This window comes from Phymastichus coffea, unplaced genomic scaffold (genome assembly GCF_024137745.1).
Source record: "Phymastichus coffea isolate CEN01 unplaced genomic scaffold, Cenicafe_Pcof_1.1 PCOF00065, whole genome shotgun sequence".
Classification (NCBI taxonomy): Eukaryota; Metazoa; Arthropoda; class Insecta; order Hymenoptera; family Eulophidae; genus Phymastichus; species Phymastichus coffea.
Genome location: NW_026706876.1, coordinates 532,568 through 553,009, shown reverse-complemented (window position 1 = coordinate 553,009; position 20,442 = coordinate 532,568). Strand labels below are relative to the sequence as shown.

At 36.6% G+C, this 20,442-nt stretch overlaps 4 protein-coding genes across 8 annotated transcripts; 3 read left to right on the top strand and 1 right to left on the bottom strand.

Annotated features, from left to right (window-relative positions):
- Window positions 1-389: 389 nt before the first annotated feature.
- Window positions 390-2,255, top strand: LOC131667390 (26S proteasome non-ATPase regulatory subunit 10-like). 2 transcript variants are annotated; one of them, XM_058940771.1, is made up of 6 exons: window positions 390-576; window positions 663-848; window positions 950-1,151; window positions 1,224-1,304; window positions 1,396-1,592; window positions 1,683-2,255. In XM_058940771.1, exons 1-6 carry the CDS (start codon window positions 482-484, stop codon window positions 2,035-2,037), a joined length of 1,116 nt encoding a protein of 371 aa, XP_058796754.1. In that variant the 5' UTR covers window positions 390-481; the 3' UTR covers window positions 2,038-2,255. The 2 variants fall into 2 exon arrangements, with proteins under 2 accessions (XP_058796754.1, XP_058796753.1); XM_058940770.1 differs by having other exon boundaries at window positions 938-1,151.
- A 202-nt stretch (window positions 2,256-2,457) lies between these two features.
- Window positions 2,458-6,476, top strand: LOC131667373 (BRCA1-associated RING domain protein 1-like). 2 transcript variants are annotated; one of them, XM_058940747.1, is made up of 12 exons: window positions 2,458-2,597; window positions 3,030-3,262; window positions 3,417-3,455; window positions 3,554-3,742; window positions 3,825-3,899; window positions 3,975-4,074; window positions 4,147-4,227; window positions 4,316-4,512; window positions 4,588-4,827; window positions 4,926-5,035; window positions 5,152-5,270; window positions 5,355-6,476. In XM_058940747.1, the coding sequence occupies exons 3-12, from the start codon at window positions 3,430-3,432 to the stop codon at window positions 5,733-5,735; spliced, it is 1,518 nt and encodes a 505-aa protein (XP_058796730.1). In that variant the 5' UTR covers window positions 2,458-2,597; window positions 3,030-3,262; window positions 3,417-3,429; the 3' UTR covers window positions 5,736-6,476. The 2 variants fall into 2 exon arrangements, with proteins under 2 accessions (XP_058796730.1, XP_058796729.1); XM_058940746.1 differs by having other exon boundaries at window positions 2,459-2,597; window positions 3,030-3,455.
- A 682-nt stretch (window positions 6,477-7,158) lies between these two features.
- LOC131667423 (protein masquerade) lies at window positions 7,159-13,965 on the top strand. 2 transcript variants are annotated; one of them, XM_058940820.1, is made up of 11 exons: window positions 9,921-9,945; window positions 10,032-10,133; window positions 10,265-10,629; window positions 10,898-10,934; window positions 11,039-11,709; window positions 11,793-11,919; window positions 12,005-12,199; window positions 12,286-12,550; window positions 12,633-12,910; window positions 13,031-13,185; window positions 13,363-13,965. In XM_058940820.1, exons 3-11 carry the CDS (start codon window positions 10,342-10,344, stop codon window positions 13,528-13,530), a joined length of 2,184 nt encoding a protein of 727 aa, XP_058796803.1. In that variant the 5' UTR covers window positions 9,921-9,945; window positions 10,032-10,133; window positions 10,265-10,341; the 3' UTR covers window positions 13,531-13,965. The 2 variants fall into 2 exon arrangements, with proteins under 2 accessions (XP_058796804.1, XP_058796803.1); XM_058940821.1 differs by lacking the exons at window positions 9,921-9,945; window positions 10,032-10,133 and adding an exon at window positions 7,159-7,198.
- A 531-nt stretch (window positions 13,966-14,496) lies between these two features.
- On the bottom strand, window positions 14,497-19,976 carry LOC131667422 (kinesin-like protein Klp61F). Of its 2 annotated transcripts, XM_058940819.1 has the most exons (17): window positions 19,752-19,976; window positions 19,286-19,433; window positions 19,027-19,176; window positions 18,792-18,952; window positions 18,568-18,717; window positions 18,242-18,478; window positions 17,791-18,166; window positions 17,376-17,647; window positions 17,026-17,284; window positions 16,603-16,947; window positions 16,286-16,534; window positions 15,997-16,176; window positions 15,709-15,931; window positions 15,516-15,637; window positions 15,187-15,435; window positions 15,064-15,114; window positions 14,497-14,803 (listed from the first exon to the last, which is right to left on the bottom strand). In XM_058940819.1, exons 1-17 carry the CDS (start codon window positions 19,811-19,813, stop codon window positions 14,792-14,794), a joined length of 3,246 nt encoding a protein of 1,081 aa, XP_058796802.1. In that variant the 5' UTR covers window positions 19,814-19,976; the 3' UTR covers window positions 14,497-14,791. The 2 variants fall into 2 exon arrangements, with proteins under 2 accessions (XP_058796802.1, XP_058796801.1); XM_058940818.1 differs by having other exon boundaries at window positions 14,497-15,114.
- Between the last annotated feature and the right edge of the window lie 466 nt (window positions 19,977-20,442).

Sequence of the window (20,442 nt, the reverse complement as noted above, 5' to 3'; positions counted from 1 at the left end):
AATGAGTCATTTTTCATTAAATATAAGGCAATGTGTTCTTATTTTTACATTTCAATTACATAAAAAGTTTTCCGATCGAAAAATCTCTCTCAGGGGGCCTATTCTGAAAAAAAATTTTAGCACGGGGCCTATTCTGAAAAAAAATTTTGTGGTAAATCAGTTTGTCACTTGAGTTTACCACAGAATTAATCACTTTAGATGTGATAAATGCTTATGACATGTGCTAAAATTTTTTTTCAGAATAGGCCCCGTGCTAAAATTTTTTTTCAGAATAGGCCCCGTGCTAAAATTTTTTTTCAGAATAGGCCCCCAGGGACCTAAAAATTATTTCACTATTTTCTGCGGTTCAGCTCGAGTTCCTAGTTCCATGTATATTATAACATGCAACGCATAAAAAAGTCTAACCTATAATACGAAACTGTGTATCTGCATAATGATCAATGATCAGCTCTAAAATCAATTTAGTCACTTAAAATCAAAGATGAGGTATAAAAAGGACGCATCAAAAAATGATAGGTGGACTAAAACATGCCAAGCACTAAAAGAACTTCTCGAAACTCTACATTGCTCGAAATGGTGCGTTTTTACTTTAAATTCAATTTTCAATAATTACTAATTTATTGAATTTTTCATCATTGATCCCTGTAACTTATATTTTACAGCAAAAGCCACTTGCATGACACTCGACAGTTTTTACAATGTGGACATTTTTCATGCTTCTCATGTATAAAAAAACACAATAAATGTATTGAGTGTCATTTCTCTATGAGTGATGATACTGTTAAAGATAGTAGTATAAAAAAAATAGTGCAAGTTTGTTGTACAATTGCAGAAACAATAGGTTTCAAGTAAGTAATTCTATAAAACATTTGCAGAGATGTATTGAATAATATAAGAACCATATCCTGTAAAAGTCTTATAAAAACCAAACTATCAGTTCAACTTCTAGCAAAAATAATGTTCATAACTTTAATCAGTTCAATGAGAAATTTGAAAATATTTCAAAGAAACGTAAAGGAGCCAAGAAATTTACTGAAATTGTTGCAAAGAAACCTAGGCTTATAGAAGTTATACCTCCTATACGTATTCCTAAAAATATTGACAAGAAGAATCATCATGGAGAAACAAAATTACATGAAGAGTGTAAAAAAGTTAGATTCATGTCTAAAAATCACTCATTTGATTTTTTCAATAAAATATGTAAATATTATGTTTTATTATAGGGTCACATTAATAATGTCAGAGCTTTTTTGGATGCTGGAGCAAATCCTAATACTTTCTGTGCTGCAGGCTGGACTCCTTTGGTAATTTTATTTTATGCAATGTATGAAACTAGTAAAACTTAGTTTAATTAACTCATGTCAACTAAATATCCAAATGTAATGTTTATTTTAGCAAGAATGTGCTGACTATGGATATATTGAGATAGCTGATCTACTATTACGAAAAGGAGCTGATATCAATAAAAAAGGCTACCTAGGGCGAACTCCATTACATGAAGCCACACAAGCTAATCAATTTGACATGGTAAAATTTCTTTTAGATCACAATGCACGAAATGATATTGAAGATGATAGTCACAATATACCAATGTAAGTTTAATAACGCTTGATTTTGACAAATTGAAATTATATATTATCTATATGAAACTTTGATTTAAACTGATTACAATATTTTTACAGAGAGTATTGCAAATCAGAACAAATTAGAAAGATGCTGACATGTAATATGGAAAATGGTTCTCCCCACATACTTAGAAGAACTAGAAAAAACAGTAAACTTTACAATAAAATATGTAATAATGGTTTTGGAATATCTCACAATACTGTAGAAAGCAATCACAATGTAAGTGCCTTAAATGATATAAAAGTTAAAGAGTGTGATAATAGCCATAATGAAAGTGAAGATGACGTGGTATCTGACGAAGAAAAACATAGTCAGAATATAACTATTCCTCATCAAGATTATGCTCATGGAATTTCTTCAAATCTTGACAACAACCCCTTTGACAGTGAAGAAATTGATGTCTTGAACTGAATAATTAACTTTATTAGCTAGATTCACTTTCAACTGAAAGTATTACATTATTTTATACTTATTTGTAGTTTTATATATAATATATATTTTATGAATATTACTTTTATTACATGAATTCATTACATTTGTAACATAAAAATTATAATTATAATTTGTTATTGGATTATCAGTAACAAAAACTATAATCATAACTGAAAAGTTGAATTAGTGGAAATAAAATCTTGACGTTTTTTTTAATGTTTGTTTTATTTTTATCTTTCAATACATAGAAATTTTTAATTTAATAGTTGACATAAAATTTAATATTTTTAATAAAAGTTTTATTGAAATTCAAATATTCAGAATTTGAAAGTTACTATAAATTTCCGAAACAAAACCGTGTTAGTATTATTTCTAGGAGTTCATATTCATTCGCATTACTATACGGAAGCCTGATCACGACATGAGCGAGACATAGAGTTACCGTGCACAAAAAAACGTTAATAAAGTAATATTAAGAAAGTAAGTTAATAATTTCAACTATATTTGACGACATCTTTATTTAAATTTTTTTATAATAAGTATGATTACAATTGATATTTACTTTATAAGTTGTTTTCCTAATAGATAACTTTTAGTTAATCAGATTTGTACAATGGAATTAATTTCAAAAGAAGATTTTATAAAAAAGTATTTTAATGAAGGTTATAGTTACATGAAATTCAATAAATTCTAGAAACGTATGCAGTATTTATATGTTATATAGACAATTATAAAGAATTTTAAAAAATTTGGAGTTGAATAGAAAAAACAAGGAATTAATCCGAGCCACCAAGATTTGTATCATAGTTTCCACTACTTTTTAGTTCGTTTAAAAGGCATAAAATTATATTATCTATATTCTATTTCTTGTTTTTCCTACTTAACTCCAAATTTTTTAAGATTCTTTGTAATTGTCTATAACATAAATACTCCATATAAAGTCTAGCGATAAAATTCAAAATGGTTTTTAGTTAGGTTTGGTCTTCGCATATGTACCAACGCGACATGTGCACGATACTTGCACACCAACTCGTTTTGTGCACAACTTGCACAGCAATTCATATGCTAAATCGTTTTGTGCACGGTAACTTTATGTCTCGCTCATGTCGTGATCTGGCTTCCGTACATTACAGTTACCATTTTGTGTTTGCACTTAATGCGACTTGTTAAACAGAAAAGAGGGAACGGATTCACTGCAAAACATGTAATTTTTTGTAAAAATTTTTTCCGCTAATCAGTTTATGTTTAATTATTAACTATTGAATGGTATTAAAATATCTCGTAAAATATTAACAAAGATTAATCTATATAATCAATATGAATTTCAATGATATTTCGTGGGTCAAAACCCATAAAAGCTTGAGAGACTTTATGCAAATTTTAACCTGTAACAAATGGTAAGATTCTGAATGGTAGAATTATTACATTATTCATTTAAAATATCGCAGTTATAATGATACATTTCTGCGAAATTATTAATTTCAATGTTTTACAGTAAGAAAAGACTTAGTAATCCAAAGCAATTTTTAAACTGTGGACACTTTGCTTGTTCAAAATGTGTGGGACATGAAACAGATTGTGTACAATGCAGAATACCTAATGAAGCATCAGATGTTCATTCAGATACTACAATGAATGATATAATTATCAATTTGAATGTTATTGCAGAATCAGTTGGCTACTTGTACCTTATTTAACAACTTTTCTATGCATTGTTAATTTTTAAATTCATCAATATTTAATCCAATGAATATATATATTTTTAGAAAAGAAAATAAATTTGAGAATTCAAAGTCTCCATCTGAGGTCTCCATTGATGACTGTAATCAAAGTTTAAAAAGGTAATGTATAAGAAGGAATTCTAAAAACAAAGTGTTTGATGTCATCGATATGTCATTATCTGATTCTTTTATAAGCAAAACTAGCCACAGAAGTAGAATCAGTGAAAACATACCAAAAAATATCAATAAAAAGAACAGTAAGGGTGAAACTGCTCTTCACGTTGCTTGTTGCTATGTAAGTAATTTTTTGAGACATTTTATAATGGATTGTAATAATTAAGAAATTGATTTTCTCATAAAAATCTAGAATCAAATAGAACGTGTGAAAAAATTACTGGAAGCAGGAGCAAATCCTAACACCAAAGATCATGCTGGTTGGACTCCACTGGTAAAGTATTATTACATCTTTAAAATTATTAAAATTCTATGTAATAATTACTAGTTTTCAAAATAATAAAAATGAAATTATTTTTTAGCAAGAAGCTGTCAGTTATGAATACGTTGAAGTTTGTAAACTTCTCTTAAACGCTGATGCACAACCAAATATGTATGGCTGTGACAACAGAACAGCTTTACATGAAGCAGCTATAGCAGACAATGTTGAATTAGTATCACTATTGATTCAATCTAATGCCGACAATAATGTTTTTGACCGTGTTGGAAAGAAACCAATGTTAGCATAAGAGTTTTGAATAATTAAAATAATGTAAGAACATTAATTATTAAGTTGTATATATATTTTTTTTAGAAATTACTGCAAATCAAAAGAAATTTTTGATTTATTGGAAAGTTTAGATAGATCAACAGAGGAACAATCAAGAGTATCACATGAACTACATAAAACTGTAAATGTAGACAAAACTGTTGATGAAACCATAAACACAACAATTATTTTATATGGTTCTAAAAATCTCAAACAACAAAATCGTAAACTTCTCATAAAAATGGGCAATGAAAAAAAGGGAATAAAAGTAGTAAATCATCTTAGGTATTTGTTATTAAAATATTCATTAATAATAAGCAATGCTTATTAATATGAAATATTTATTGTCATATAATAATGCAATAACTAATTATATAACCCAGTTCTTCAGTCACTTACGTAGTTGTGGATACAGAAAACCCATGTAATATAACATATTCTTTGGATGTCTTATTTGCAGTTTTATATGGTAAAATATTGCTGAATAGTGATGGTAAGCTATATACATGCTTGCGCACACACATACGTACAGGCACATGCATTACGTGTGCGTGTATATTAAAAATAAAGCATTCTAACGTTTTTAAGTTACATTGAAAACTGTTAAAGGTTTGCCAGTACTAATGGAAAGTAGCAATATTAGTCCAGCTGATTGCAAAATTTTTGAAGTTAACCCTCCTCAGCTAAATGATAGCATCACACGTTCTAGAAATAATATTTTATTGCAGGTCAATCTTTAGTTCTATTTATTTATACGCGTAAATACTACTCCATAATTATCCTATTTTAAAGCATTCATATTTTTATTTCAGAGACCAAAATTATTCAACAACTGTTATTTCTATTTTGCCATAAAGCAACATGATGTAATTGAATACGACACAATGTCCATTGAAAAAGACGATTTGATGAAACTAGTTGCTGCCGGCGACGGAAAAGTTCTACCTAGAGAACCCAAACCAGATGACGTACAAGGCTCGTTGAGTCCGTTTCACGTCGCTAACAATCCGAAACATGCATTACACAAATGCACGCACTATATTATTTATATGCCTGAAAATAATCAACCAATTGCTAATAGAATTATGTACAATATGCCGATGTTAAAAACATTACCACTTATGTGGTTTATCGAGTCGATACTTCGGTTTGAATTGATAGATCCAGTTGATATGGGTTTAGTCGATTCTTAGATAAAAAACAAAAATCGTTTCACTGCATAAGTAGTTATAACTTTTTATCAGTGATTAACTTTTATTATAGTATTATGAAAAAATAAAATAATGTTAAACGTTCTTCATATAAAAATAATATTTATTACATCATAGTATTTTCCATAAACTATGAATTTTGTTTACCAGAACTATATATATTAAATGACTCTTGACTTCACAAACATTGCATTATTTTGTGTATTCCTTAGATTGTTTTAATTCGAATTCGAACAACTCTTAAGTTGAAAAAAAGGTTAAAAAAATAGCTTCATGCTAATTACGGAGTTGATGCTTAGGTACACGGTGCGCCATTTGTAGAATGGTTTCAGAAAATACCTTATATATCGCGCGAGAGCGTGTTAGCCGGTACGTAAAGTACCGCTAATCCCGAGCGTTGCTGGTACAACTTGCGCCTAGACGGCGAACTCGCGAAGGCCATACACAAAGTTGAAGAAGTGCGATTTATGTTTAGGCAATTTACCACTTCTTTTCTCTCTCTTTCTTATCACCAACCACTTTCGTTCCACCGCGACTTCAGCTGAAATTTGTAGCAAGTCAAGATTGTTGATCAACTTACATTTGAATTTGTTAACTAAAACGCGTAGCTTAATAATTAGCTTGTAAATTATTTAACATCGATGTTAGATCAAAATCGTCGCAGCGAAAAAAAAATCTTACTTGTGGGTTTGTCGCTAAATAAACTTACTTACTTACACTACATTTTATTCATTTTAATCCAATAGAAATATGCCCAAAACAAGAATCCTAAAAGCTCAACGATACAATTATAGTGCATATGATCATAAATTGTCAATTGCAGTATTAGCAACATCTCAATACAGTGACATAATTGGCAATGAAACGCATTTATTTTCTTGAACTTGGCAATGACCATTAAAATTTTTTCCAGGCCAAAAAAAAGTGCGGCTCGAGCTGTGATCGTTTAGCGACGAGCTTTCCCATTTCCCATTAAGCCTGCCTGCGGGATCTCTAGTTGTTTTCTCCGCAGGTGTGCAAGAGGAAAAAAGAGAAGAGACAGAGAAGAAAAAGGGAGAGGCAGAAAGGAAAGGAGAGAGAGAGAGCGCAGGCGAATGGAAGGAGAAAGGGAAGAGGGGAAAAAGAAGATTCTACGAGAATGGCCTCGAGAGAGGGGAAGCTTGCCTCTATCCCACCTTTGGCACACCCTGACCCACAACTGTCGGCAGTCGCAGCACCAACAGCAGTCTTGCGCGCAACTCCACCGGGTGATGACCGAGTGATACATTATATATCCACCCTTGAAAGTCGAGTTACAAGTGCCGACGATAAAGATTAACAGTGCGGAGAGAAAAAGCCGAAGAGCAAGATGAGAGGGTCAGTGGCGTTACTATTTCTGGTGGTATTTGCAGGTTCAACCCTCGGTCAGACGGACGACGACTCACTTGCCGGCAGCTTTCTATCAGGTATCCAAGCTTCTTCCCAACTAAGGAGGTCTCGCGAGCGAACGGGGTCAGTCCGTAGCTGAAACTTCCGTCGACTATACGGATGCTGGGGATGCGGAAGACACGCAGTCGAGAGTGTTCTGCTGATCTCCTTTTGCCTTTTGCCTTCTCTCTCTCTCTCTCTCTCTCTCTCTCTCTCTCTCTCTCTCTCTCTCTCTCTCTCTCTCTCTCTCTCTCTATATATATATATATATATATATATATATTGCACTCAAATAGTGATATTTTTGCTCTTTCTTCAATACTTTGCTTTGCGTTTATACTCTCACCCTTGATCTCCGCTGTAGTTCTACACTTTATTGAAACTATCGTTTGTGCCGGTTGTAATCGACTTGCGAGTGAAACTTTTTTTAATTAGCACTCGTTAAGTCGCTTAATTAACGCAGTTACAGCACAATTTTTACCTGCTTCCCTTGTGCAATCTTTCCTGGTTTTGAACATCAAGGGAAAAAACGCTTTCCAGAAGGTTTCTCGCAAAACTACATGTACGAATTTGCATGCTTGCTTGGAACTGGCTCTCCAGTTTTTTTCCAAAGAGAAAACTATCCGACTGGTTGAGTAGCTTATCTTCGCGCGAGGAATGGCACAACAAGCATCGCTGTTTTTGCCAGCGTTTTCTAGCATCGTCTCAATGAATGTAGTTCAATGAAATCGCCCAAGCTTTTATTTCTTTTGCTCGTGTGCTGAAGGCTATGATTCGCGCATTTGAAATTGTCACATCTGATGGTTTGCTGGGGCGCAGCGTCTGATTAATGGTTCGCCGGTGCGTGGCAGAAAAGTATGGGTTTAAACGAGTCAGCGATCAATTAGCACCAGTATCGAAAATGCGTATTCGAGCGCGACATGCTAGAGCTTGCAAGCGCGCAAACGGAGCGTGAGAAGGAGCGCCAAAGCAAGGAAGAAAGATAGATGGGCGCGGAGAGAAGCGAGAAATAGAGATGGCGAGCGTTGCACGGCGCAGTTCGAATGCTGTTACTGTAAGGATGCGCGCGGCTGTTGGAATGTAGTCGCGGCCCACTTAATCGCAACGCACATACACCGCCGCTCTGCACCGACGTGCAGAAGAAGGCCGGCGGCTGCATCGCGGATTTTTCACCGGCGAGCCGCGACCGAAACGGTACATATCGACGCGCGCGATCTAGTCGTGTGCTTTTCCTTCCGCGGCACCCGCGAATCTTCGCCCAAAGCTGACCGTTCTGCTTTCACTTTTGCCAGTGGTGCCTTCGCGAAAAATAACTGTCGCGCGCGAGCTTCTTTTCTTCCGATTCGCGTCACGTAGCCGCGCGGCCGCGCAGCTATAATTAGGTTAAGCGGGCCCGACAATCGGCGGCGCCCGTCGAGTTTTGAAGCGGAGCTGCCGATCGACGCCATGGGGGAACAGTTAGCTGAAACGACGCTCCGGCCGCGGCGGAGAGCGACACGTGCGCTCGCGGTCACCGATTTCACTTGGCGCTGCTGCGTTCACGCGAACGCACGGCCAACAGCAGACGGATCCCCCGAGTCTGCAGCCGCGCGCAGAAACGCAGCGAGCGCTCTCCGCGCGCCAACTGGAGTGCGACACGTGTGCGCGTGTGTGGCACATTGAGGCGCACTCGTTAACAACCGTTATATTGTTTGGGGCCGTTATACACGAGCGCACTCGCTCGCGCGCCAGTGAAACCGAGCCATGTTACGTGCCTCGGCGCCATTCCTTTCCGCTCTATGCGCACCGCTCATTCGCCTAACTTTCGTTGCTTCGCGCCATCCGTTACTTGCCAATTGTCGCACTTCCCTGATTGCATCGCCGCGGCTACGCCTCTTCCTTCTGCTTTGTACTCGCTCGTTCAGCCAAATGAGTAGTGATGAAATTCAAATGGAGGTACCGCCTCGCCTACCGAGAGAAACGTCTTCGATTCGTCGTTGATGCTCTGTTCTTCTCAAACGAACATTTTTTCATCGTCCCATGACTAAATCCGCAGCCAAAGTCTTTTACATCGAAAGGAGCGCGAGGCAACGGTACATCTATAATTGAAATGATAAGAGAAGGGAGAGGCCGTGAACGCTAATAAGTCACTCTGTTTATGTTGTATTTAGTGATATTCTTTCTCTTCTCTCTCTCTCTCACTCTTATGAATCTAACGGGGGTTAGCGCACCTCGAAACTAAGTCGGATATTCATATGAATATCGGGCTCGGAAGGTCCGATAAATTTACACGGCACTTTGTATTGCATGACGTAACTGTAAAAGAAACATTTTTTCCTTTTCATCGTACTAAAAAATTATCGTTCTCCGGTTGAAATTTCTACGAAAGGAAAAATAAATAGGCCGAGTATAATGGCCGTTCCCGGATCTCGGTCAAAGTAAACAAGTCCCCTAAAAAATAAAAAAAAAATAAAAGAAAAAAGAACAAAATAAGAAAAGCAGGCACAGTCGTACGAATTTCCACGGAGAAATGCGACGGGGCGTTCACCGGTTATTCAACCTTTCGTTAACGCAACCGCTCAAACGTGTGACACGATCAAGTTCAGACATGTGTGTACGTATAATCCCGTTTCGATGTATTACGTATGCAGGAATTCGGCGTAAACGCAAGCGCCAGGTGTATACAGTTAGCAGCCTCTTACACAATGTTTCATCCGATATACGTCCATTATCCTGCCGATTGATCGAGAATCATTCGTCAAATTATATTGCTCGGTCGATCTCGTACGGTACATCGGTATAATCGGTATATTTGATGCTCATTAGGGTATCGTCACCGACGCCGCAAGATCATCAAAGTCCCAACGGTAATCTAACTGTTCTCTCCTCAAGGTCTTCTCTTCGGCGAGTCGCGGCTCTTTTTCTACACATCGCGTCTTTTCTCTCGTTCAAGAGGAGTCTCGTGAAATGTAGGTTCGCAAGCGTTTCCTCTTTGTAAGTGCGATTTTTATCGAAACGGAATGCAGATCGATCGCGGGCTCTCGGCGCGTCCGCGCCAAGGTCGTTCTGCCGAGAAACGACAAGAACATCGATGGAGGTAAAGCATAAAGAGGACGCTGTTGCAGGTTTGCTGGACTCGATAACGAGCACAGCCAACGTGGAAAACTGTCCGGGCATATGCGTCCACGCGATCACGACGTTCATGTGCGGCGAGGTGCTGGAGGACGTGCAATGTCCGCAGTCGAGTATGCGCTGCTGCGTGGAATCGAGCTCCAACTCGACGGCCACGTCGTCCAACGAGATCACCGACTATGAGAGCGAGTCGCCCAGCACGAGTAGTCGGCCCAAAAAACCCGAGCGGACAACGCAGGCGAGCACCGTCCTAACGAGCATCGTAACCGCCGTCGCGAGTACCACTCAGAGAACCACGACGACGAGTACGACTCAGCGTACCACAACGAGCACCGCCACCAGCACGAAGAGCTCCACGGTGCGTATGGACTACGCTCGTATTATCAAAATCGATCCTCATCCGTCTGGATTGCGCGCTCCAAATGCAGAACAAGCCAAAATTGCTTGTCAATTATGCGCGCTTTCGTTTCTGTCATTTCACAGCTGCTTCAACCGAACCGGAAATACTAGTTTGGTTTGCCGCGTGATCCAGATAAAGCGTTATAGTTGGCGTGCCCCGCGACAAACTGAATACCCGAATATGCACCAGTGCGCTCGCCATTAACGTAATCTTTGTGCCATTTCAGGAAGAGAAGAACAAGGACGAGGCTAGCAAGGCGGCCCGTAAGTATCTTCGCTCGTAATTGCGCGATAGCTCGTGAAAGCTCGCGAAAGCGAGGCAAAGCTTCGTTTCAAACGACTAACGGACAATCGTTCGACGATTGCAGCCAAAGATTGCCCAGGCATCTGCATGGCCGAGCGAATCGCAGCTTACTGCGAGGCGGTATACAACGTCACTTCGCTCTGCAAGTCGGGCCACAAGTGCTGCGTGACGCGCGACCTTTTCAAGGACTCACCGCCCCCAGAACTGCTAGTGATCGATCGTACAAAATCCAACTTGACTCGTGTCGAGGGAGCGAGTGTTGCACACTCAACGACCACTTTGTCGCCGATGGCCGTCACGCGGAGTCCACCAGCAGCGGCAATCGCGACGGCGGCGGCGACGACGACGACGGCGACGACGGCAGCGGCGCCGACGGTAGCAGCCACGGCGACAACGACAATGACGACAAGGCCGAAACCAGCGCTCGCCGCGCCAAGTAAACCCTGCAAAGGCGAGTGCGTTAACACTCTGTTTGCGCTACTCTGCGAGAGCATCGACTCCGAGGCCGATTGCGGCGACAATCACTGCTGCATCACGACTTCCAAGCAAGACCCGTCTACCACGACTCAACGGCCAACCACTACCAGAGCTCCCGCGCAGAAATTGCCAGCTTGCCCGGGTTTCTGTCTCATGAACATCATGCTGGCTTTCTGCGAGAAACCCAATGCCGTCATCTACAGGACGTCCACCTGCTCGACCGGCCAGTTTTGCTGCGATAACACCAAGAATCCTCCGGTAAGCAGTGGAAGATCAAGCGACGTGACTTCGTGACTTTTGTTAACTGTGCTGGTGCGTTAACCGTGTCGACGGGTTTTCAGACGAGAAGACCGAAACCGAGACCAACGTCTCCCAGACCAACTACCACGACTGTGCCGTCGTCACCGGATCCTAGGCCGGAATGCCGAGGATCGTGCATCGTTTCGTACCTCTCCTTCACTTGCTTCAGTGAGTTTCCATCAGTTTGATTGCTGCAGTCGCGTTGCTCTTGCATCGAAATACGACTTACCTGCGTGCTCTTGTTTTTCGACAGACAACGCCGAATTGACGAGTATCTTCAAATGCAAGAAACCCGGCCACCAGTGTTGCGCGGCCAAGTCGGTGATTCGCGAATTCCAGGGACTGCAGAACAATCACACCAGCGAATCGTCGCTAAGTAACAGGAACGACAGTGTGTTCGCGGTCACGCCCCATCCATCCTTCTCACCACCGACTACCTCTCTCCTCTGTAAGTAAATCTGAATCTCACTGCAGCTTCTCGAGGCGCGATGCCGTTGGCGCTAAACGTAGGCTTGTATGTTGGAAATAACACAGTCGAGACAACAGCGATAACGACGACGACAACGACGATGAAGAGTCCAGTGTACAGCAAGTACGTATGTGGCGTCAAAGGCACTTCGCGCGCGCCAATTCAAGCTCGAACTGTCGACCGAGCCGCAAGAGTCGTTGGCGGGGAAGACGCCGACGCGAACGAATGGTGCTGGCAAGTAGCCCTCATCAACTCTCTTAATCAGTATTTGTGCGGCGGTGCACTAATCGGTACACAGTGGGTGCTCACCGCTGCGCATTGCGTTACCAAGTGAGTTTCCTTTTCCCCGCCGAGACAAGACAATTCGGAAGAGCCTGAACGTTTTCAAGCATGTCTCTTCCCTTTTCAACAGTATCGTGCGATCGGGAGACGCGATTTACGTCAGGGTCGGTGATGTCGACCTGACGCGTAAGTACGGCAGTCCCGGCGCGCAAACCCTTAAAGTTGCCACCACCTACATTCATCACAATCACAATAGTCAAACGCTCGACAACGACATCGCACTACTCAAACTACAAGGTCAGGCTGAGCTCAAAGACGGTGTGTGTCTTGTTTGCTTGCCCGCCAGAGGTGTCAGTCACACGGCTGGCAAGAGGTGCACTGTCACTGGTTACGGCTACATGGGCGAGGGTGAGTTTTTTTCCGACGCAACATTTTTACAGAGACAAAATAATTGAACGTTCGAATGTGCAGTGGCTTTGATATAAAATTGATGTCGTCCTGTTTGATTTTGTCTGCATGGTTGAGCAGCTGGCCCGATTCCGCTCAGAGTACGTGAGGCAGAGATCCCAATAGTGAGCGATGCCGAATGCATAAGGAAAGTCAATGCTGTCACAGAGAAGATTTTCATTTTACCGGCGAGCAGCTTTTGCGCCGGCGGCGAACAAGGCAACGACGCCTGCCAGGTAAACAAAACAATACATTTCCCGTTTACACGTAACTTACTTTTGCTTGTTTTTTGTGGAAAAAATGATAATAATATTTTGAAGCAAATCGTGATACGTTGATAAGAAAAACAAGCTTTCTTTCTTTATATTGACGCTAAAACAAAGCCATTTACATATAATCAATATCGTCAACAGGGAGACGGAGGGGGCCCATTGGTATGTCAAGACGATGGGTTCTACGAACTTGCCGGCTTAGTGTCGTGGGGCTTTGGCTGTGGACGAGTCGACGTCCCAGGTGTCTACGTAAAAGTTTCAGCTTTTATCGGCTGGATTAACCAGATTATTTCAGTCAACAATCTGTAACGTACTTTACACCGGCCTTTTGTTCTTGTTTTTAGTTGTTGCATCTTGACGATGAAAATTTACAGTAGTTTGGGAAAAAAATTCATTTGACATATATTGTACTGTGATATCTCGGTGTACATTATACTCTGTTTATCTTAATTTAAGGTCAATACATCCCGGATATCATGATTTCAATAAATACGATTAAGGGTATAAAAAAATTGTTAAGATGCGTCAACAATTGGAAATCTTTACTGAACTTTTTTTTGCAAAGTTCGTCATTATTGGACCTTGTATAAATTGTAATCATTTAGGCCAATGATTATTCAGATTATTTGCGTAAATTTAGCATACGTAGACGACAAGTAAAATTATTTATTTAAATACCGTTTTTCAATGTTGTAAAAAAATCAGATATTTTTACGATTTTTTTTTCGTAGAGTTGCATTTATATTGAGATAGTTACTGACCATTCATAACATATCTTGTAAATATTACCATAAGAATTTTACTATGTACACGATATTATTTTAATTGTTTAAATTGTAATTGAAGATATTTCTATACGCTATATTTTATGCTTTGTAAATGAATGCATTATTATCAATATAGAAATTGATTTCTATACATTTATACAAACGTTAAAATGCCTAATATAAGTAATTTAATATTTATAGAGTTAGTTAACTACATTCAATAGTATTTTTCCGTAAGAATTAAGAATTTGATGAAACACTGAATGATTATGTCACTACTGTACAAATAATACTAATTTTATAATATATATTACGAACGTATGTATTGTACTTAAATTTTATAAGTAATATTTGGAGAAAAAAATGAAATATATTCGTTGATTACATTATTTATTGAAATAGTTACTTTATTAGAATAAGAAATTATGTTTCATATTAATTCTTTAATAAAAGTAAGCTTAAAATTTTTACTACAAAATTTTATTTTATTATACATGATGTCCTTAGAAACACTTACAAGAGTGCATATAATATTCGGTATTATTCATAGTATAATATTTCATTTAATAAAAATTAGAGAACAATAATATTCATGCTACAGAATAAAACACGACACTTTAATTGAAGTAAAATCTCCGATGCATACATATATATACATTTCTTCAATATAGAAAAAAACTTTAAAACGATTCCAAACATTCTATTTAAATGAACTTGCATATAATTCTTAATAAACACGAGAAAAATTCTATTCTTTCACGTTTGTCAACAATGTCCAAGTAATACATTTGAAATTAAGCTCTTCACCTGAAAATCTAATCGTAAAACCTATAATAATATGTCTTAACAACATATTTACCATGTATGTTTTGTGACATTCTTAAATGCTTATAAATTTATAAAAAAAAAGGTAATCTACTCATTTTATAAAACTGTACATATAAAAAATCAGATAGTCATGACTGCAAAGGGCATTAGAGAACGTAGATTCTCAAAATGTTATAACCTTTCAATTGACAGAACCAAGAACTTTTTTGTTACTACTTTTAGTCTTTGACAATCGTTTAGGTTTTACCTTATCGGGTTTTAGAAACGCATCTATTCCATTTTCCTTATTATCCTGCTCCTAAAATAGTATGCATCATCAATCTTGTAATTTTTTATCATCATATCTAATTTTGCAAAAAATTATAATTACCTTCATGACCTCTGATTCAGACATGGTTGTTGAATCAAGAGGAACTTTTGTAGCAACAGGGATATCTGAAGTTGAAGCGGATTTGATCAGACTATAATTATTATAATTAATTACGGGAACACGTAATTTTGATACACTGTTTGGTGTGGATGTTATACGCTTTATCCTCGTCGGCATCGGAGATGATAAATTACCACTATTTCGACTATCCGAGTTGGGAGACAATATGTCAATAATAGTACTATTATCCTGAAGTAAAAAATGTTTTGTTATTTTAGATACATAAATTGTGTAGCCACGAACACTTTGTTAATATTTTAAATACGCACTTCATCTTCTGAAGATTCAACTAGTTGCTGAGTCTCACGAAATCTTTTAATTATACGTTCATGCGGAGACGTGGCAATAAGGCGACGAGGATAATTGAATTCTCTTCTGGCAGGTGTTGTTCCTAAAAACACAGAAGTCCCCATAAATACGTATAAATTTATTATAGTGCCAAAATAAAAATCTATTATCAACCTGTTGCAACATCACGCCGTAATTCTTCCAAAATGAACCTTTCAATTTTTTCATGAGTACCATTTACTTGTGACGTCATTTTCTTTTTCCAATCCATTGATTCTGTAGTTTTATTCTCTAGTTTGTTATTCATATCACTGTAATTTTTTTGATTGTAAATCTTTTGTTCTTCCATAAAATGCATGTGAGCTGTATTTGTCTCATTTATCATTCTATGATAATCCTAAAAAGCATAAATTTTTAAAAACAGTGATTGGAAAATATACAATCATTCAACTTCACACTTACTTGAGCCGCAGACAGTATTGTTTCTTTTTCTTGTTCTGTTTGTTGCTCTAGATACGTGGCACTAGTTTCAATCAAATTATGATAACACACAAGAGCACAACGGCGCTCATTCAAATCGGATCCTAATTGATTTATCACATCCGTGCTCTTAGTAACTGCATTATCAGCAATATTCCAGTTCTAAAATCAATATAATTTCATATAATTAATAAAATCAATATAATTTTCGATATTGATTAATTACAAATAATATGTTCTATAGATATGCAAATTAAATTTTATTACAAACCTTTTCCAACGCTGATGAAATATCTTGTTTGATGATTTCAACGTGGTTTTCAATTTGTTTTTCAATTTTCTTTTCTTGTTTAACATTATTGTCAAAACTGATAATATTTCTTTCATTAATACCATTACTTATAACGTCCAGTTCATTTAATTTGCTACAAGTGATAGAGCGACTCTGCTGACTTTCCGCTGTAAAATCTTTATATTGTTTCCAAGTATTTTCAAATTGTAATTTCAAGTCAGCAAACACCTGGAAGTAAAATTTTGTTTAGAAAAATATAATTCCAGAAGTTTCTGAACTTCCTGAAACGTACTAACCTTAGAAAATGATTGCTCGTTTTGGGTTATTTTATTCTGTTTTTCAAGCGCAATTTGGACAGTTTTCTTGATTTCCTCAATTTGTTTCGTCAAGTTATCCCTATCAGCTAATAAACTATTATACAATTCATTCATGGACTTATTGGTCATATTAGTAAGATCAATTAATTTTAATGAAGTTTCTTTGTGTAATGCTTTTAAGTTTTCCGATATTTCGTTTTCAACTAGTTCACGAATTTTAGGAGCTATTTTTGCCAAAATGCTTTCAAGTACTGCGCGTTCATTTTGTGTCATTTTGGTTGCTTCTTCTACGTGCGAAAGCATCCATGCGTGATATTTATCATACTGCAAAATTATTATTTGTTTTATAAATATTCGTGGAAAAATAGTATATTCGTAATATTTTTATGATAAATTACTTACGTTGCTTTTAGCACATTTTACTAACTTGTCTGATACTGCAATTTCTTTTTGTACAAGATCGTGAGAAATAAGTTCAATTGATTTCTCAATTTCTTGACACTGATATGCCGCAACACTGTTCATTTGATCTTTGAAAGAATTAAAAAAATTAGACAATTCATTCGTATGATTCTTCACATCCTCGACCATATGTTGGAATGTTTTCAACATTTCGTGTCTAAACAGATGACCAAGAGTCTCATTCTCATCTTCCACTTTTCTAAAAGCGATAAATATTGTTGAATAGGAATTAAATCCACCTCAAAATGTTAAATGATGTAAGTTTTGAAAAAGTTTTGAATAAAACGTACTGTTTACGACTAATTTTATCGTGTAACTTATGAGTATCTGTTGTGGCTGTTTCTGCAACAGTTAGAAGAGTTTGAGCCTGATTCAAAAGAACTTTTTCTGTGGTTGTATGTTTTTCCACTAAATGTTTCTGTAGATCCCTATCAAAAACTGTTTCAGTTAAAATATTCTTTGTTGTTATCAAATCATTTTTAGTGGATTCTAATGTTTCCTTTGTTTGCTGCAGAGCAATTTTTGTTGCTTCACATTCCATTTGAAGATCCATAAAGTCTTTCTACAAAAAATAACAATAGGTTTTGGTTACACATGATTTAAAAATGACATAGCATGTGATCAAAATTTAATTATCATATAATACACACACCCACACCCACACATCCACTCCCCCCCCCCCACACACACAATAAAACATCTTACTTCTGCCTTATCCCGCATCTCTTCCACTGTTTTAATGTGATTTATTTTTTCTTCTATTTCTTTAGATTGTACTTCAATGGTTGATTGCATTTCAGCGTAATTTTCTTGAGCTAAGTAAACTCCATTACGCTCTCTTGTCGCAGCCAAATCACGCCGCAGTCTCTCTATCTCTTCAGTATATTCTTTAAGCAGAGCTTTCTTAGACAACTTCTGATTAATTTCTGGCCTGTTGGTAATATTTTTAGCTCGATGAGCATAATCTAGTGTGGATAGTGTTTCTTCAATATTCATGTTTGCGGGAGAAATAGTTGCTATAATAGAAGTTTTAGTCCGTCCACCTAGCGACTCTTGAAGTAATCTTGTCAATTTTGATTCACTGCAAATAAAAAAATATCCGAAGTTACAACATGAAGTTATAAAAAATTCAATACTCTTCATTTCAAAAACACACCGATATGGAATATGAGGCGCTCGCTCTACTAAAGCCGTGATAACTCTACCAAGAGTTAACAAGGACTGATTAATGTTACCAGCTTCCCGAGCTCGTCTGTCAACAGCACCTGATCTTCCGACATTTTCGCTACCAGCTAAATCAACCAGATTGAGTTTACCTGTTTTAAGAAGTTCCTCACCATCTACAGTATTTTCTTTTATATGCACTGTGATAGAGAATACGGTATGTGATCGACTATACGTAAAAAAAAAATTAATTCAATCAATTTCGAATATACATATATGAATATATATATATATATATATTATTGGAGCAAATCATACCTTGAATGTGCATTCATCATAGTAGCTGCTGTTTGACGCTTTTCTGAACCTTTTTCTAGTATTTTATAAACTTCAGCTTTGTTATGAACAGTGACTTCTTCTAAGCCATGGATAATGATTGCACCTTTTTTAGCTGTATCCTCAAAAATTCTAAAATAAAATTGTAGTTAATATATTGTTGGATATGTAGATTAGATATATACATATTTAAATTACTGGAATACCTGATCTTTGATGCATCATCATTTGGAGACAAAAGATCAAAAAGTTCTTCATTGTACAACTCTAAGAAACTCACTCTAACAGTATATTCTTGGGCACCTAATATCCTCAATTCATCAAATAAATGGCTCAATGCTCTTGGTATTATTCCAGCATTAGATTCCTAAAAAGAAAACAAAATCCTTTGAACAAGTCAAATTTTATAACAGAAATAAAATTCATAGCAAGTATCTTAACCGCCTGCCAATGCAAAGAAGGATCATTGCAAGCTCCTTCCATAGTAAAAGTCTTTCCTGTACCTGTTTGCCCATAAGCAAACACAGTACAGTTATAGCCAGCCAAAACTTCTTCTAGAAGAGGGCTCACAACTGCATTATAAACATCAAGCTGCAATATTATAGATAAATTAATGGATTAATGTATCTTAGATAATCTTATTATAGAATATAATATTCTATAATATTATTATAGAATAAAATAATTTATGAAGATTTACCTGCTTGGAAACTGGCCCAAAAACTTTATCAAATGTAAATTTTTTTGTAAGTTTGTCTTGTGGTCTTTCACGAACAACAATTTCCTTATTTGAAGCTACATCAACAACTACTGGTGATTTGCTTGACTTTTCAGCACTGTTGATTGGTCTTTACAATAAAAATATTTTATTAGTAATTATCAACACATTCATGCTAACGCGTTTGTAACAATACATCCTATGCAAAAAAACATTACTAAAAACACGCAAAAAGCTATTAATCAACAACTAGAGTGAATTACTCAATAATAAATAAATAAATAAAAAATCATAGATTAAAAGTTGAAGTTACCATGACATAAAATGACATTGTATATAGCGCGTGTACAACTTAGTAAAATAAAAAAAACAAATTATTGCGATTAACACAGTTAGTAACATCGACATAATCTCATAACACATCCAAAACATAACGGACGTTCCGTACCTCACGCGCACAAAGACTTGTATGTGCTGATTTTTATCTTTCTTGCCGCGTGTGTCGTTCATTTTGGCTGATTAAGAGTGCTCAACAGACAACAATAGCCAAATTATGATTGCTAAAAGCAGCGATTTTCTCCCAAGCACTCGCGAAAACTCCGATTCACTTGCAGCTTTTTTCCTGCCGGTCTGCGTCTTTTCTTTCTAACGACGACTTTTCAGAGTTGAGAGTACTCTATACTCGACTCGCGCGATTCAAAGCCGTTGCACGTTTACGGATTTAAATTCTTATGGTTCATCTCGATGCGGCTAGAGGGCCAAGTTATTTCAAACAAAAATCAGATGTTTTTTATTTTCATTGAAGTACAACTAGAAGTTTGACAGGATGTTAATTTTAGTAATTCTCAAATTATGCATGTGTGATCAAAAAAACTTTAATTTCATTCAGAAAATTAATTAAGATAATTGATGTTTATTTATAATTCATTATTTTATTTTTTACGAAATATTTAATCGGCAGATGTTGGTAGAAGTGGTATTAAAATTGTATTGAAAAGACAGTTAAATTTTAATGATGAAAAAGGAACAAAATATTAGCAATATAATAATTAATATTACATTATCCTTGTATCAATACTATATATCAGTCAAAAAAGGCATATTCAGTATTTTATTTTCGAAATAAATAAAATAGTATG

Excerpts from the sequence above, each read along its gene's own strand:
- LOC131667422 (XM_058940818.1), bottom strand. The coding sequence starts at position 19,813 with ATGAACGACACACGCGGCAAGAAAGATAAAAATCAGCACATACAAGTC. Across the intron at positions 19,434-19,751 it reads CAAGTCTTTGTGCGCGTGAG|ACCAATCAACAGTGCTGAAA; the intron begins GTACGGAACGTC and ends TTTATTGTAAAG. Across the intron at positions 15,932-15,996 it reads CAATACTGTCTGCGGCTCAA|GATTATCATAGAATGATAAA; the intron begins GTAAGTGTGAAG and ends TATGCTTTTTAG.
- LOC131667373 (XM_058940746.1), top strand. The coding sequence starts at position 3,376 with ATGAATTTCAATGATATTTCGTGGGTCAAAACCCATAAAAGCTTGAGA. Across the intron at positions 3,456-3,553 it reads ATTTTAACCTGTAACAAATG|TAAGAAAAGACTTAGTAATC; the intron begins GTAAGATTCTGA and ends AATGTTTTACAG. Across the intron at positions 5,271-5,354 it reads GAAATAATATTTTATTGCAG|AGACCAAAATTATTCAACAA; the intron begins GTCAATCTTTAG and ends TTTTTATTTCAG.
- LOC131667423 (XM_058940821.1), top strand. The coding sequence starts at position 10,342 with ATGTGCGGCGAGGTGCTGGAGGACGTGCAATGTCCGCAGTCGAGTATG. Across the intron at positions 10,630-10,897 it reads CCAGCACGAAGAGCTCCACG|GAAGAGAAGAACAAGGACGA; the intron begins GTGCGTATGGAC and ends GTGCCATTTCAG. Across the intron at positions 11,920-12,004 it reads CCTCTCCTTCACTTGCTTCA|ACAACGCCGAATTGACGAGT; the intron begins GTGAGTTTCCAT and ends GTTTTTCGACAG.
- LOC131667390 (XM_058940770.1), top strand. The coding sequence starts at position 482 with ATGAGGTATAAAAAGGACGCATCAAAAAATGATAGGTGGACTAAAACA. Across the intron at positions 577-662 it reads ACTCTACATTGCTCGAAATG|CAAAAGCCACTTGCATGACA; the intron begins GTGCGTTTTTAC and ends TATATTTTACAG. Across the intron at positions 1,152-1,223 it reads TACATGAAGAGTGTAAAAAA|GGTCACATTAATAATGTCAG; the intron begins GTTAGATTCATG and ends GTTTTATTATAG.